This window comes from Natator depressus, chromosome 1, assembly GCF_965152275.1.
Source record: "Natator depressus isolate rNatDep1 chromosome 1, rNatDep2.hap1, whole genome shotgun sequence".
Classification (NCBI taxonomy): Eukaryota; Metazoa; Chordata; order Testudines; family Cheloniidae; genus Natator; species Natator depressus.
In genome coordinates this window covers 57,972,476-57,990,583 of record NC_134234.1, presented here as the reverse complement: position 1 = coordinate 57,990,583, position 18,108 = coordinate 57,972,476, and the positions used below count along the sequence as shown (strand labels likewise).

At 40.7% G+C, this 18,108-nt stretch overlaps 1 protein-coding gene across 4 annotated transcripts in view; it reads left to right on the top strand.

Annotated features, from left to right (window-relative positions):
* RB1 (RB transcriptional corepressor 1) overlaps positions 1-18,108 on the top strand; it is a 165,277-nt gene that overhangs the window by 128,431 nt on the left and 18,738 nt on the right. For 2 of the 4 annotated variants that reach the window (XR_012640524.1, XM_074960765.1), the window contains 4 exons: positions 7,533-7,651; positions 14,836-14,980; positions 15,872-16,019; positions 16,813-16,917. Coding sequence is in view for 3 of the 4 variants with exons in the window: in XM_074960765.1 (XP_074816866.1) it covers positions 14,907-14,980; positions 15,872-16,019; positions 16,813-16,917 (327 nt within the window). In the remaining variant the exon portion in view is untranslated. Of the gene's footprint in view, positions 1-7,532; positions 7,652-14,835; positions 14,982-15,871; positions 16,020-16,812; positions 16,918-18,108 lie in introns of those variants that run through there. The other 2 variants (XM_074960742.1, XM_074960752.1) reach the window with 1 other exon arrangement.

The following is an 18,108-nucleotide window of genomic DNA, read 5'->3' as shown; positions in this document are numbered from 1 at the left end:
AAGAAGGAATAACTCTGCAAAACGTTTTGGACTTGATGAATCATTATTTCATTGGTAAGTTTCTGACCAGTTTACTCAGGAGGATAAATGCAAAAGTGGGGAATCTAATGTGATATCTTCAGAAACCACAATTACAATAACTCTGTTTTCTCTCTTCCTTGTGGTCAAAATTTACCAACTTGGGTAAGCTAAAATCAGACTCCTAAATCCATATTTGGGCACCTGAATAGAAGTGGCCAAAATGCCAAAGATGCTAAGCACCTGGAGCTTCAGTAGGATTCACAAGTACTTGGCACTTCCAAAAATCAGGCTATTTTTGTTTCAGAGTTTAACTTTAGGCCTCTGTATGTGAACATTTTTGGCTTTTAAATTCAGCATCATAGACATCGTACTATTCAGGCAACTAGTGAAATTTGTTAATAGCTGGATCAAATTTATAACAAGCTAAGGGGAGACTAAAATGGGATAAAGTTCAGCTATAAACAATAGGATCCGTTATGGCACAGTTGTACTGCAACATTCCACAGCTTTGGAATTACCATGCTCTCCTCTTCATTTCTCAGATAATTCAGAATGACAGTGTTTAATTATTTGCAGGCATTTTTCCTAATGTCTTCCTGAAAGGTGAAGCTAACTAGAATTATATGAACAAATATCCAATTTAAATAGGTCATTACTTATAAAATAATATTTAATAATTGTTTTGCATGCCTTCAAGGTAACCAATATTTGTGTATTAATTTATTTAATTCACTCACTTAAGAAGATATATATACTCTCTGCTGTTTTAAAGAAAAATGTTCCATGCAGTGTTGTTGTAGCCATGTCAGTCCCAGGATATTAGAGACACACAAGGTAGGTGAGGTAATATCTTTTATTGGACCAACTTCTGTGGGTGAGAGAGACATGCTTTCGAGCTTATGCAGAGCTCTTTTTCACCAAGAGACGTTGATTCAATAAAAGATATTAGCTCATCCACCTTGTCCCTTTAAAGAAAAATAGCATTTTTAAAGGCACCCGCCAACTGGAGGTTCTCAAACTTCTGTGGATTTTCTGAGCTGGATTTTTTGCTTTGAGAAACTACTGATAGGAACTGAGGTGGTTTCTTCTGAAGTCTGGGGCCTGTTGGCTTTAATTTAAAGAAGAAAGCAACGCTGCATGAGACTTGCACAAATATTGTACAGTCATATGAAGTGTAAATACTGTGGATATCCAGACAACAAATCTAATTATTTCAGATACAGACATTTCTCTCTGATGATAGTGGGAACACATCTATTTTTTTTCTGAGTTCCATTTAATCGTAGGCACTGAATATTAACCCTTTAGTTCCTGGGAATGATTTTTATTTGTGCTAAAGACTATTTATAAAATGTGTTGAGTCCTGCACAGAAAAACTTCTACATAACTGCTATGGGGTCATTCCAAGCCATTTATTAGAACATGTTCAGAAGCAGTCTTGAATGGCTTTTAAAAACAGTTTAACACAGTTAGGTTAAACACACAATTGATGCAACTATGTTAGCTTGAAATTGTTTTTTAAAAAGGTGTTTGGGACTTGGATTTTAGTCAGGGCAAACTAGTTTAGAAAAAGCCATAACTGACAATTGCTTTTCTTTAATTATTCATGTAGAAGGTTGGCTTACATGTAGAGAGCTACAGAGCAGCGGAGTCATTATCTAAGTTGTTTGCAGAATGTTATCACCTGTTTGCTTAATATCTTTGAGCTAGCCACATTAGTGTTTACCACTTAGAACTAAAGTCACTCTCCTTGCATTAAAGATCTACAACATACCTTTGTGGTTAAAGTTTAAATGTGCAAAAAAATGGTTTGCAAGGTGGCTAGTGAAATGCGTTTGGATTCCATATTCCGTGAATGCCAGGAAAAGCACACAGTATTTTATAGATCCGGTTTTGTTAGTTGTAGCAACTCTGACTTTTCTCATCAATTTGCTGCCTACAAATGTTTGGCTTCACTGTGCTAATGCTGCTGACCTTTTGTCTCCTTGTTTCTCAAATGTTTTCAGGCTAGATACATGCAAGGTGCACCTTGCACATTCCCTTGTTCAGGAGCTGCTGGGGTCCCCAGTGTAGGCGAGGGCAGATTGCACCCTGTTGCAGTGGCCCCTGTTCAATGGTGCAGAACTGCCTTGACATAACAGCCCGGCTAACCACCTCTTGTTCCCAAACTCTTTTCTCCTCCTCTGGCCCACCCCCCAGTTCTATGGCTATTCCTAAGAAATGGTGAGGTGATTATTATACCTCCCTACAGCCCCTTTGCATGAGTCTAGCTGCTAAAAATCACATAGGGCAACTATGAATTTGAGCCTCTTGCTTCTGTAGTTCCCATTGTACTTGGAATGTTGTCTCCAGATCTCTTCATCAATCTTCCTTTCTTTATATCCACCCTAAAAATCACTCTTTTGTCTCACCTACAAGACATGAATGTGAAGAAAAGGAAACAAGTGAAACAAGAACAATTTCTGTATTACAACATTCTCTGATAGGTGTTGTCTCCTTCCTTTGTTGTTTGACCTTTACTTCTAGTGCCATATTGAATTTAGGCTGTAAGCTGTTCGGGATGCTGATCATATTTTATTGTTTGTGTGAGATGTCTAGTACAGTTTCTGATGCTTGAAAAGAACTGAAAAATGAATTGTATTTAGTGCTTACATACTTACCAAATAGACAGCACTTACCATGGTGTCATTGGTTTAACATGCCTGCCAATCTTCAAGTCTAGTTTAGCGACTCTGTATTCACATTTGGGAAAAGCAAGGCGTTTAATGAAAAGTTACATGCAGCCAGATTCAGCACTGGTAAAAGTAGGTATTGCTCTGCTGGAGTTAAACTGGGGATGTAGCGCAAATTAGTCATTTTTTCACTTTTGAATAACAAATAAATGATACTGGTATTTGGAATTAAAAAAAAATCTCATGAAAAAGACTTCTCTCATCTAGTGTGAGCTAATGAGCAATCATAATTATTATATTCTTCTGCTTCTTTGTCTCATGTGTTTTCTTAACCCATCTGCCACGGTCTTAGCTTCTAGCCCAATGAATTAAAATTCTTTATAGGACAGGCTCCCACACAGCTTTATGGTGGTATTCTGTTTTTGAAGTTAATGTTAAAGAGCGGAGATCAAGGTATAGTAGTATTCCAATACATCAATAAAGTACAAAAACCCCTGTACTGTTAAATAAACAAGCAATATGAACATTTTGAGTTAAAGAATTAAAACAAATCAGACTGTATTGACATCTGAATGAAATGCTCAACACTGTTTTTGTTACTGTTCCTTTGCCTGAAACCATACAGAAAGCAAGCCCAAATAGGGTCATATTTTGCATGTATCCAACTTCTATTCACTCCCAACTGTGTGTAGAGTCACTAAACTAGGATTGAAGATTGGTAGACATATTAAATCAATGGAACCGTGATAAGGTTTATCCAGTCGGTTGGAAATTATGGTCCTTAATCTTCAATTCTTTTATGGGATATGCGGTTTAGGTTTGGAGAATTAAGTTATCATTGGGTTAGTCAGGATTTTGTTTTGGCAGGACTAAATTGTTTCACCGTTCTGAATGCTAGTGGTTTTGTTAGGCTTTTAGAAGTGCCTTTGCAAATGAAAGTGAAGCTTCTACCAGTGCTGGGCAACCTGCGAGCCTCATGCAGCCCGTCAGGGTGATCCACTGGCAGCCGCAAGACAGTTTGTTTACATCAACCGTCTGCAGGCACGGCCAACCGCAGCATTCAGTGGCCATGGTTCGCCGTTGCTGGCCAATCAGAGCTGCGGGAAGTGGCATCTGGCCTGCACCACTTCCTGCAGCTCCCGTTGTCTGGGAACGGTGAACCGTGGCCATGTCTGCAGACGGTCAATGTAAACAAATTCTCTTGTGGCCCACCAATGGATTACGCTGATGAGCTGCAGGTTGCCCACCACTGCTCTAAATCGTTACAACTGCCACAGGGATTTCTACCTTTGGCAGAGTGAATACAAAGCGGTAGCTAGAAGCAAGTTTTTAAAGCTGTTAATTTCAGATCTATTCTTGCTTTGGATTAAAGGAACACATCCAATTATTGAATATTTTCCAAAGATTTCATAACTTCTTGATATTAAAATATCTGATTTAATTTACCAATTTCATAATTATTTTTTGTTGCTTAAAAGTTTGGTTAGACTATATATTTCAGATAGTTTAGCAATAGTACTAAGATGCAGTATGGAGTCAAAGCTTGAAAGTGTGTTAGGAAATTATTTAAATGTTAAGAAATCTAAAACAAAGATAAAAGTAGTACCTAAAGAATTAGAAACTTTTTGTTAAGGTGAAAGATCTCACAGATTTACTTGTTCTTACTCTGAGCCTCACAAAGACTCAAAAATATTTGATTTCTTTGACAAAATACCTAAAAGAAGATTAAGCATTGTTGTTGTAATTGGTGGACTCTGAAAGCAAAACAAGCACCTAGTCCTCACGAATGCAATTCTGAATTGTGTATATCTGGTTCAGAAAGCTATTGATGCTTAAAAGATATTTGAATTTTGGCTGGGTGCATATGTTAAACTTTTTTCTTAAAACTCAGTAAAGTGGTATTACCATGGCAGCATGGTCTAATGGTTAAAGTCAGGGGAGGACAACTGAGAATCAAACTTTGGCTCTATTCCTGACTCTGCCCTGGATTGCTGTGTCTCCTTGGACAAGTTAGTGGTACTAGATCATGTTTCCATTTCCACCTCAATAAAATGGGGCAGTATTACCTATCTTAGTTAGCACTTTAAGATCCTCAAAAGAAGTGCAATGTTGTTATTTTGTTATCTGAATTTGTGCTATGCTTGTGTCCAGTGACATCAGTCAGATTCTTGAGTAATAAATTTACTTGAGCATTTTAAAAAATGCGTGCACTAAAACTGTTCATGTGAAGAGTATTCATGGAGGGGAGAGGCTACTGATCTGAAATACTGTTTAAAAGATCTGAGAAGCAATATAACATCTCAGAAAATGTGAATAAAGTTACTTTACGAACAAGAGTCACTTAGATAAACCTTATCAATAGATAAACTGAGTTTTGGGTACAAAGTTTTTTTTTTTAAAGCACTGTTTACTCCAACTGGAACTTGTGGATAATGACCTCAGGTTTTCCACATTCAAGAAAAGTTTCTATTTTTAGAGCATTACTGTACTCTAAGTCTCAGTGCTCGCACTATCAACCCCTGTATTCAGTGGCTCATATCTTGGCTCAAAAAATTGTTCTAGGCAGAAAGTTAGCATTCAAGAGATCAGATTCCCCAAAGAAAAAATTTGATAAATATATTTCATGTTTTGAAAATAGAGAAAAACAAAGGCAAATACATAACTTAAGTCTGTCTATAACCAAAGTCAATTAAAATCTCTCAAATATGTTTAAAGGGATGGAAAACTAGGAGAAAAGCAGCCTACTCGGAAAGAACCCAGAACTCCTGTTCATGTGCTTAACCACTAGACACTCTCTCATTATGCTGAAATTTGGTCTTCCTCTTTTTTGTTTTCCTTCCATCTCTCACACCTCTCCACCCCCAGACCAGCTGTTTGCCTTAATAAATTTTTCTTACTCCTTTTTCCTCAAGAATATTTTCCTCATCATAGATACTTAAAATCTGAATTGAATGGGTACAGGAATCTCCCATCCCCCTTGGCTAGTGGAGCAGTTGTTATGTCAAGGGAAGAGGGGAAGCTTGAAAAATAAATGACTAATTGCTCAAGGAAGGGGACATAGCCTTCTTCAGGAGACAGGAGCAGCATTGACAGCAGGAGGGACTGTTGAGAGGAACTGGGGTATGAAGTAGGTGGGAGAGTGAGAAGCTGAGGTAACAGTTGTCTGTTTGGACATGTGTGGGAGTTCTAAAGGTGTAATAGGCAAGCAAATCATAGTCATGTAAATACTTGTAGTTACTGAGAAAAGTCAGGCAAACCAGCCCCCATCACCTGATTGGCCTGCAGGTACTTGTATAACTGAGAAATAACTGCGGTCGCGAGCCAGTAACTGTGCCTCGTTTCTCAACTGTGGCTTAGACGGTGCCGGAATTGCCAAAAATCATGGCCTGGAAATCATGAGATTGTAAGAAAAATAAATGTTGTGTTCTTTTTATTTGTCTTCTGGTTTTTGAACCTGCAGGATTCATGTTTTCAAACTCTTCTCCACAACCATGAGGACTAGAATCTTTTTTTTTTCTTTAAATGAAAATTGAGATTCTATTGGGGTCACCTGACTCCAGGTGTTAGGGCTTGAGGAAAACCCCTCAAATATCTTGAGATTTACAATACAATCTCAAGAGTTTGCAACACTGCAATTCCCATTCAGAATAATAGAGCTGTAGGAAAAAAATTGAATACCAATCTTTGAAGTTTTTTTCCTTTATGCCAGACTGGTGCAACTTGGATGACCAGTTTACTTTACATTTGCTTGTGAACCTACAGATCAGTGCTGTGTTCACATTACACATTCCTTTGTCAATTTTGCTATTATAAATGCATTTGCAGTCTTTTCATGTATATTTATAAGTAACACATTCATCCATAGAATTTGATGGACCTTGAACAGACAAGCAACACATTCAGTATTTGTAAAATGTTGGGTCCATCAGTGTTGATGCCCTCTGCTTCACACTAGGGGAAGGAAAATGCCGACTTCCTACTTTTTGCTCATCCATATCTACCACAGTTTACTAACTGATTAATAATGCCTTTTCACTACTGATACAAAGCTTAACACCACATAGATAGATACATCTCTCTTCTCCCCATTATTCCTGACTTGATATTGGTGGCTGGGTTTTGGTTTCACATTATTGAAAGAGTATTATTGCTAAGCAGGAGCCCCCTGCTGAAGTAGACATAGACAAAAAATCCAGCACTTCTGTATTTTCAAGACTAGTTTCGTGCTATGGTGTGAAGCAAGAATGTTTTTCATGCATTTCTATATAGTTCTACCAACACTTCACAGATAAGCTGAGAGGAACCTGAGGTTCTGCTATTGATAAGTGTGAGATTCTTGCTTCAACCGTCTTCTCCACTCCACTTGTACCCTCCTCCCACTGCCTTTCCCCATCACCTCTCCGTTATCTTTGATCTTAGCAGGGTTCAGACTTCCTCCTTCCTCTTTATCCAAAAGTACCAGTAATCAACCTAAAATCCAAAAGGAGATCTTAAGTGCCTTTGAACTGCAACCTGATGCTCTTGAGTCTTTCTGTATTTAACACATAGCAGCTGTAGTAAGCCAGGCAGCACTTGAACTGGAACAGGACCAGTCAAAAAAGGAGGAGGAGCACAGGTCCGTCACACTGGCCTTTTCAAATCCTAACTGAGGGTTATGGAGGAGGCAGAATGTCCTTGAACTAGCTAACTGAAGCCATTGCCAGAGGAAGGGTGCAGAGTGAACACTAGAAATAAACAAAAACACAGAGCACTTGAGCAGTGCCCCAGTTGTTGGTGTGACTATTGTCAGATAGTCAGTTTCCTTTGCTAATGTTCTGTTACTATGATTTTCTTTTTTAGGATTCGTCTCTATTTGATCTTATTAAGCAATCCAAGGAACGAGAAGGCCAAGTTGATCAACCTGAGCCCACCTGCACTCTTAACTTGCCTCTCCAGCATAATCACACTGCGGCAGATCTGTAAGTAAAGTGCATGCTTGGAGTTTAGTGCTGTGTGGAGTTAATTTCTTCCACAATATTATATAATTATTTATTTGTATACTGCATTTTTCTTTGTTGGACTTGGTACTAAAGTTATGCTGACTTGTGCATTACATATGTTAGGACTCATACTAAAAACAAGCCATCCTCAACAAATTTTAAAATATCTTTTCTCAAACTCCATCAAACTTATACTTCTAATGTCATTTCTGTTTACCAGGATTTCCCTGAAAATTGTTGTTACATGGCATGACTTCATCTGTGTAGGGATAGATATACTCTTTTTACTTAAATACATTGGCAAAACTTCTTAATATGCCCATATTTTCAAAAAGGTTTGTGATGCCATAAGCCAGAGTGTGTGAATACAGCTGCTACTCAATGCCACAACCAACACTTCTTCGCAACTCCCTTGCTCTGCTCCTCACTGGCCCCACAGGCAAGTGGGGTAGCAGAAGTAATCTCCTCTCCCAACTGTGCCAGAGGAAGGAAAATGCCTGCAGCCAACAATTTGGCAGAGCAGAGAGTAGTTTTGTTTCTTCTTCGAATGATGGTCCCTATTGTATTTCACTGAGGGTTATGCTCATGTGCCAAGCTCCTGGAGCCAGAGCTTTTCAAAGTAGTGTTGCTTGGTGGTCCGCGCATGCACCTTTTTATTGCCTTGTGGTTTTGCCCGAGGCGATTAAAGGCGGGTCAGACTGACCATATCTCCAGTTCCTTCTCACCGCCACCCACACCTGGGTCTGCTTACTGGATTATGCCGGTATTCAAAGTCTGTGCTTCCTGCCCTCGCTCGTTCTCCACCAGCGATGAACACCAAAGCTGTTTGTACTGTTTGGGGGAAGCCCACATTGCCTCCAGGTGCAGCATCTGCCTCTCCTTCCCTGCCCATACACGAGAAGGCTGAGCTCTCCACCTCAAGAAGCACCTCCTGGAGGTAGTTGTGGGCCAAAAATGGATCCTGGCTGGGGTACCCACCTGTACATTGGCCTGAGCAATCCAAGAGCACTCCTTCTATTGCGGAGCCTCCATACGGATCCGTCAGTACCAGTACTAATGATCCTACGTTGGTTCCTAGCCATGAGCCACAGAAACATGCTCATTAGCATGGCAATAAATTTTCCTCTAAATCCCAGGACACTGAACTGTCCATGAGTTCCGGCCACATAGGAGCTACGCGCGCCAAGGTACATGAGCAATAAGAGGCCACACTGCGCGCTGGATCCACATACTCCTCATGCTTCGACTCTGCTGGCGTCCTATGAATTGTTGGTCCTGAGACAGATGTCTTTACCGGTTCTGGTCCCATCAATAGACCGGATATCAAACGCTTCAGGACCTCACAAACTGTTCGTCCTGGTATGACAAATGTCTCTGCATGTTTCGGTGCACTTACTGGGGAGGACTTGTGCCCACGCACTCGGCAATGCTCTGGTTGACAATTGGTCATTCTGGATGAACTATGCCTTCCCCCTCCTACCACTCCAACCTCATGTCCTCCACAAACTCTAGCGGGAGATAGTGATGGCCATTCTGATTGCTCCATTCTGGCCTTGCCAATTCTGGTTCCTTCTTCTCCTCCACATGTCAAAACTACCTCCACTCCTGCTCCATACTTTTCCAGAATTGCTGACACAAGACAATGGCAGACTAAGGTATCCAGATCCATGGACATTACACCTGACAGCATGGTTTTTGCATGGATACCTCAATTAGCACGAGAATGCTCACTGGCAGTACAAGATTCATAGATATTTAGGTCAGAAGGGACCATTATGATCATCTAGTCTGACCTCCTGCACAACGCAGGCCACAGAATTTCACCCATCACTCCTGCAAAAAACCTCTCACCTATGTCTGTGCTATTGAAGTCCTCAAATCGTGGTTTAAAGACTTCAAGGAGCAGAGAATCCTCCAGCAAGTGACCCGTGCCCCATGCTACAGAGGAAGGCGAAAAACCTCCAGGGCCTCTTCCAATCTGCCCTGGAGGAAAATTCCTTCCCGACCCCAAATATGGCGATCAACTAAACCCTGAGCATATTGGCAAGATTCATCAGCCAGATACCCAGGAAAGAATTCTCTGTAGTAACTCAGATCCCACCCCATCTAATATTCCATCACAGGCCATTGGGCCTATTTACCATGAATATTTAATTACCAAAACCATGTTATCCCATCATGCCATCTCCTCCATAAACTTATCAAATTTAATCTTAAAGCTAGATAGATCTTTTGCCCCCACTGCTTCCCTTGGAAGGCTGTTCCAAAACTTCACTCCTCTGATGGTTAGAAACCTTCGTCTACTTTCTAGTCTAAATTTCCTGGTGGCCAGTTTATATCCATTTGTTCTTGTGTCCACATTGGTACTGAGCTTAAATAGTTCCTCTCCCTCTCCGGTATTTATCCCTCTGATATATTTATAGAGAGCAATCATATCTCCCCTCAACCTTCTTTTAGTTAGGCTAAACAATCCAAGCTCCTTGAGTCTCCTTTCATAAGACAAGTTTTCCATTCCTCGGATCATCCTAGTAGCCCTCCTCTGTACCTGTTCCAGTTTGAATTCATCCTTCTTAAACATGGGAGACCAGGACTGCACACAGTATTCCAGGTGAGGTCTCACCAGTGCCTTGTATAACAATACTAAAACCTCCTTATCCCTACTGGAAATACCTCTCCTGATGCATCCCAAGACCTCATTAGCTTTTTTCACGGCCATATCACATTGGCAGCTCATAGTCATCCTATGATCAACCAATAGTCCAAGGTCCTTCTCCTCCTCCGTTACTTCTAATTGATGCGTCCCCAGCTTATAACTAAAATTCTTGTTATTAATCCCTAAATGCATGACCTTACACTTCTCACTATTAAATTTCATCCTATTACTATTACTCCAGTTTACAAGGTCATCCAGATCCTCCTGTAGGATATCCCTGTCCTTCTCTAAATTGGCAATACCTCCCAGCTTTGTATCATCCGCAGACTTTATTAGCACACTCCTACTTTTTGTGCCGAGGTCAGTAATAAAAAGATTAAGATTGGTCCCAAAACCGATTCTTGAGGAACTCCACTGGTAACCTCCCTCCAGCCTGACAGTTCACCTTTCAGTAGGACCCATTGTAGTCTCCCCTTTAACCAATTCCTTATCCACCTTTCAATTTTCCTGTTGATCCCCATCTTATCCAATTTAACTAATAATTCCCCATGTGGCACGGTATCAAACGCCTTACTGAAATCTAGGTAAATTAGATCCATTGCGTTTCCTTTGTCTAAAAAATCTGTTACTTTTTCAAAGAAGGAGATCAGGTTGGTTTGGCACGATCTACCTTTTGTAAAACCATGTTGTATTTTGTCCCATTTACCATTGACTTCAATGTCCTTAACTACCTTCTCCTTCAAAATTTTTTCCAAGACCTTGCATACTACAGATGTCAAACTAACAGGCCTATAGTTACCCGGATCACTTTTTTTCTCTTTCTTAAAAATAGGAACTATGTTAGCAATTCTCCAATCATATGGTACAACCCTAAGTTTACAGATTCATTAAAAATTCTTGCTAATGGGCTTGCAATTTCATGTGCCAATTCCTTTAATATTCTTGGATGAAGATTATCTGGGCCCCCTGATTTAGTGCCATTAAGCTGTTTGAGTTTCTCTTCTACCCCAGATATCATAATATCTACCTCCATATCCTCATTCCCATTTGTCATGCTACCATAATCCCTAAGATCCTCTTTAGTCTTATTAAAGACTGAGGCAAAGTATTTGTTTAGATATTGGGCCATGCCTAGATTATCCTTGACCTCCACTCCGTCCTCAGTGTTTAGCAGTCCCACATCTTCTTTCTTTGTTTTCTTCTTATTTATATGGCTATAGAACCTTTTACTATTGGTTTTAATTCCCTTTGCAAGGTCCAACTCTACTTGACTTTTAGCCTGTCTCACTTTATCCCTACATGTTCTGACCTCAATAAGGTACCTAGAAGGACTCCGCAAGGTGATCCTGTCAGGCCAAACGGGCACTTTTTACCTCCTGGACCCAACAGCAAGGTCTTGCCCCTGAAGCTATGGGCATCTCCGTGCTCTTGGACTATTTCCTCCACCTGAAAACCTGGGGACTCGCTTTCAGTTCTATCAGAGTGCATGCAGTTGCCATCAATGCTTTCCATCATCCAGTGGAAGGGCATTCAATTTTTCATAGAATTGTAGGATTGGAAGAGGCCTACGTGGCAGGACTAAGTATTATCTAGACCATCCCTGACAGGTGTTTGTCTAACCTGCTCTTAAAAATCTCCAGTGATGGAGATTCCACAGCCCCCTAGGCAATTTATTCCAGTATTTAACCACCCCGACAGAAAGTTTTTCCTAATGTCCAACCTAAACTGCCTTTGCTGCAATTTAAGTCCATTGTTTCTTGTCCTATCCTCAGAGGTTAAGGAGAACAACTTTTCTCCCTCCTCCTGGTAACAACCTTTTATGTACTTGAAAGCTGTTATCATGTCCCCTTTCAGTCTTCTCTTCCCCAGACTAAACAAACTCAGTTTTTTCAATCTTCCCTCATAGGTCATGCTTTCAAGACATTTAATCATTTTTGTTGCTCTTCTCTGGACTTTCTCCAATATGTCCACATCTTTCCTGAATGTGGTGCCCAGAACTGGACACACTACTCCAGTTGAGGCCTAATTATCACAGAGTAGAGCGGAAGAATTACTTCTCGTGTCTTGCTTACAACACACCTGCTAATACATCCCAGAATGTTTGATAACTACTCTGTGGAAAGAGTTTTCCAACTAGTTATGCACCCATTTTATAGTAGCTCCATCTAAGTTGGATTTCCCTAGTTTTTCACCCTGCCCTTGACCGCCCATTCAGCCTATCACTCCCCAATGGGACCTCAACCTAGTCCTTACCTCTTTAATGAACTCTCCCTTCAAACCACTGTCCTCCTGCCCTCTCTCCTCTTTGCTTTCCTTGTTGCCATTACCTCAGTGAGGAGGGTTGGAGAGCTGGGAGCCATGATGGCAACTCCCCCACCCTTCACCAGATTCCATAAGCACAAGGTCTCACTGTGACAGCATCCCAAGTTTCTGCCAAAGGTGGATTCCCAGTTTCACCTCAACCAACGTATACATCTGCCTACCTGCTTTCCAAAACAATAGGTCTCAAATGAGGAACAGCAGCTTCATTCCTTTGATATGTGTAGGGCTGTCAAGGTTCCTCCCCCACTCTGAACTCTAGGGTACAGATGTGGGGACCTGCATGAAAAACCTCCTAAGCTTATCTTTACCAGCTTAGGTCAAAACTTCCCCAAGGTACAAAATATTCCACCCTTTGTCCTTGGATTGGCCGCTACCACCACCAAACAAATACTGGTTACTGGGGAAGAGCTGTTTGGACACGTCTTTCCCCCCAAAATACTTCCCAAAACCTTGCACCCCACTTTCTAGACAAGGTTTGGTAAAAAGCCTCACCAATTTGCCTAGGTGACTACAGACCCAGACCCTTGGATCTTAAGAACAATGAACAATCCTCCCAACACTTGCACCCCCCCCTTTCCAGGGAAATGTTGGATTAAAAAGCCTCACCAATTTGCATAGGTGACCACAGACCCAAACCCTTGGATCTGAGAACAATGAAAAAAGCATTCAGTTTTCTTACAAGAAGACTTTTAATAGAAATAGAAATAAAGAAATCCCCCCTGTAAAATCAGGATGGTAGATACCTTACAGGGTAATTAGATTCAAAACATAGAGAACCCCTCTAGGCAAAACCTTAAGTTACAAAAAAGATACACACACAGAAATAGTTATTCTATTCAGCACAATTCTTTTCTCAGCCATTTAAAGAAATCATAATCTAACACGTACCTAGCTAGATTACTTACTAAAAGTTCTAAGACTCCATTCCTGGTCTATCCCCGGCAAAGACAGAATATAGACAGACACACAGACCCTTTGTTTCTCTCCCTCCTCCCAGCTTTTGAAAGTATCTTGTCTCCTCATTGGTCATTTTGGTCAGGTGCCAGCGAGGTTACCTTTAGCTTCTTAACCCTTTACAGGTGAGAGGAGTTTTTCCTCTGGCCAGGAGGGATTTTAAAGGGGTTTACCCTTCCCTTTATATTTATGACAAGGGCTTTGTCCTTTTACCTACAAAGGAGAAAGCTGTTTCGGAAGTCTCCTCGGCTATTTGTCGCCATAGTGGAGAGAATGAAAGGACAGGTCATTTCTACCCAGGGAATGTCCAAGTGGGTCTCAGAGTGCATTATGTGCTGCTATCAGTTGTCTGGGCACTCTCCACCAAATGGGATACAAGCCCATTGCACAAGAACGTAAGCATCAATCACAGCTGCGCTTCATAACATGCCCCTTGTGGTCATATGTAAGGCGGCCACATGGAGTTCCGTACACACCTTTTCCTCTCACTACGTTCTAGTACACGATTCTGCGACAGATGCCTCATTCGGCGCAATGATCCTCCGTTATATGGTTCTGCCATCTTCCTTGCACCACCCTCCTATCTAGGTATTGCTTATCAATCACCCTCAGTGAAATACAATAGGGACCATCACTCGAAGAAGAAGAAGAGGTTACTTACCTGTAACTGGAAGTTCTTTGAGATATGTGGTCCCCATCTGTATTCCAATACTCCCTCCTTCCCCTCTGCTGCAGCTCTGTAGGTCGGCAGTGGAGAAGGTTCTGGAGATGCAGTTGGTCCACCCTGCCCTTTATTGCCTCGGGTGAAACCACGAGGCAATACAAGGGCACATGCATGGACCACCAAGAAACACTACTTTGAAAAGCTCTGGCTCTGGGCACATAGTGTATGCACATAACCCTCAGTGGGGACCAGACATATTGAAGAACCTCCCGTTACAGGTAAGTAACGTCTTATATACTGTGATTTTCTAGACTTTTGGGAAAGATGCTAGTTTCACCAGTCCCTGGTCCTGAGGTGGAGAAGAGGAGAAATATGGATGAGTTTCAATACTTCTGATTTTCAGTTCTCAATTTTAGAAATTACTTGTTTCAATGAAGGCTTTTCCCTTCTAGCAAGGGGAATGGAAAAGTATGCATGTGTATTGTGTATATACCTTTGTTCACTTGTTTTCTATTTTGAAGTGTCATTTTTGTTTTTATTTCAATATTTTTATTTATGCTGTATATGCAGGTATCTTTCTCCTGTGAGATCTCCTAAGAAGAAAGGATCCACAGCGTCTTTAAACTCCACTCCTATTATAGATGCTCAGCCTGTTTTGGCACCCCAAATTCAGAAACCACAGAAATCTACCTCCCTTTCGCTATTTTACAAAAAAGGTTTGTAGATCATGTTAACGAGAGAGCATTTATATGTAGAACACGTATATGTAGAAGCTGCAAAGTAACCTGTCATCATCTATCCCTTGTTTTAATGGAAGTCAATAAATATATCAGGAAACTGTAATAAACACACTGTACGAACTGTCAGCTGTCATTCTTTCATTAGGGAAAGCATTAAGGCACTCTGAACAAGTTTAGTATTAGGAAAGTCTTAGTACAATACCAATAGATTAATACGTGTGTTCTACACATATTGTAGCCTAAAGGTAAAAATTAATTTATAAGCAGGCAGACTTGTGCAGTCTCACATTGGTTTAGGCTTTGAGCTATTGTAATATGGTGCTTGCAAAATTTAGTCTAATTAAGTGTAGTTGCCAGAATGTTAATTTGGATTGAAAATTCCTATAAACCAACCTACAGGAAATATTGGCGCATATATCCCATTTTCTATACAGACACATACTAACCTCATCAGACATAATATACAAGCAAAGACAAGGAAAATCCCAACCCCCTCGCTGAAATAACCTTGTCCAACAAGTTGGTTTTGTTGTTAGTGTGATGGTCATGAATAATGCCAGTGTATTGAAACCTTCAGTGTAGCAGCAATACGATGACCGATCATACGCTTTGCAAATGGAAATCATCTCTAGCATGTGTCGTCTTCTGGCATATGGCTTCTGACATCATGGGTCATTACTGGAGACTGAATCTGGGATCTCCTTTGCTAAAAGCATGAACCACCCCTACTTGAGCTAAAAGAGAAACTCTACCTGCTAGAGAAGTCTCTCATCCTCTGATACATCAGTTAAAGGCAGGCACTCTGAACAGTGGCCTATACACATTTCTCTATTAACAATGTGATTAATTATTTTTCTCTTTTCTCCAGTGTATCGTCTGGCATATCTTCGATTAAATACCCTCTGCTTACGGCTTCTGTTTGACCACCCTGAACTAGAACACTTGATCTGGACCCTTTTTCAGCACACGTTGCAGAATGAATATGAACTTATGAAAGACAGGCACTTAGACCAGGTAACATAAATCAGTGAGATACTCTAGACTCTTTATTATTCCCTCTCTTGCCATCAAAATGTTGCTTTTAAATTTTTCAACTGTTAAATTCTGGTATGAGGTTTTTATTTCCCACAAGAGGCAGATTATTCAAAGCAGAAATTAGTTTAATACAGTGAACTGATGTATTTAAGAAGGCCTCAAGTTATTTTTAACTACTAAAAGTTATTTATGCTATAATGTCAAAGGCATAGCATGTGTCATTAAAAAAAATCTTCGAAAAGTAGTGAGTAAAGGCCAAAGTTCACTGTGAATACATTAATTTTGACTAGGAAAGACAATACTAACTAATCCACATTTTGTCTTTCTACCCTAAAATTTCAGCTTCATACTGTATCTAAATGTGAACTTGAAGAATATTATCATTTTTGTTCCATAAATTTTTTGCAAAAAGAAGGGGACATTGGTTTGCCATTTTTGTTTTCTCCTCTAAGGATTGGGATGGGATGGGATGGAATGGCATGTAGATAATTGATTTAGCTCAGTATAGGAATCCTAGAGCTACTGATCTTCACCTTCATTTCCTAGCAACCAATCCTGACTTCACTGAAGTCAATGGCAAAACCAATTCTGGCTTCGCTGAAGTCAATGGAAAAACTCTCATTGACTTCCATGGGGCTGGACTGCACCCCAATAAATAGAAAAACATGTAAGAATGTAGAAGAATATAGGGGAGAGGGGATAGATGCTTTCTCAATCTGAAGTATATCAACATTTGCTGCATTTCTGATGCTTCTTGTTGTTTCTTTAATAGATCATGATGTGTTCCATGTATGGCATATGCAAAGTAAAGAATGTAGATCTTAGGTTTAAAATCATCGTTACAGCATACAAGGAGCTCACCAATACAAATCAAGAGGTATGTAAAATCTTTTAGTATTAGTCATCCATGAATATTGTAACAATGTTGGCGTTCTTAAAGTCAGGTGGAATTTCTTTGCCGGTCCAGATTTTGTCAAGGAGTTGGCAAAGTTTGTGCTGGAGCATTGTTCCACCAGCTTTAAAAACCTCAGCTGGGATGCTGTCTGGGCCTGGTGCCTTGTGATTTTTTTTGTCTGGGTAATGGCACACTGGACTTCCTCAGAAGATTGGAGATCAGCAAGGTGCTCCGTTGCTGAGCATTGTGGAATAGACTCTATGGCAGTGGTGGTCCACCTATGGCCTGGGAACGGCGAACCACAGCCACTGGGAGCTGCGGGGGGCCGTGCCTGCGGACTGTCAATGTCCGCAAAATGTCTCGCGGCTCACAATCAGCCACAGGTTGCCCACAACTGTTCTATGGTGTCTTCAGATACCGTGGATTTGTGGTTTAGTAGGCTCTCAAAGTGCTCCTTCCAGCATTGTTTAGTGGCCACATTGCCTTTGAGGAGGGTGGAGCCATCCTGGGAACGTAAGGGGGTTGGGCCTTTGGAGCTTGACCATTGCTTAAAAGAAACTTTTCATGTCATCCTGGTCTATGAAACCCTGGATTTCAGAGGCCTTCTCTTGACACCACTTATTTTTGATGTCACGTAACCTCCTTTCGACTTCAGCTTTGAGCAGGTGATAAACCTTATGTTTTTGTTATTTAGAGGAATCATTTTGCCAGCTACAGAATGCAGTTCTTTTCTGTTGAACTAATGCTAGGATTTTCTCGTTTTCATCAAACTAGTCTTGGTGCTGATGAGTGAAATATCCTATAGTTTCAGCACATGCACTGTGAATGGTATTTTTAAGTTGATCCCAATGCTCTTGAATGTCAGCGATGTTACCAGGCAAGTTAGAGAGTTTCTCAGACAGGTGTTGCTGGAACATCTCATAGCTGGCGTGGTCTTGAAGTGTTTTGATGTTGTACTGCTTTTGCTTAGTCTTTGGGTGATCTTACTAATCGATGGTCTGTCCAACAATGAGTGATCTGTACCTTTCATGGCTCATGTGATACGGACATGGGCATAATCTCGGGCTCTGACTATAACATAGTCAAGGAGGTGCCAGTGTTTGGACCGAGGATGTTTCCAGGTGGTCTTATATTTGTTACTCTGCCTAAAGATGGTATTTGTGATGAGCAGGT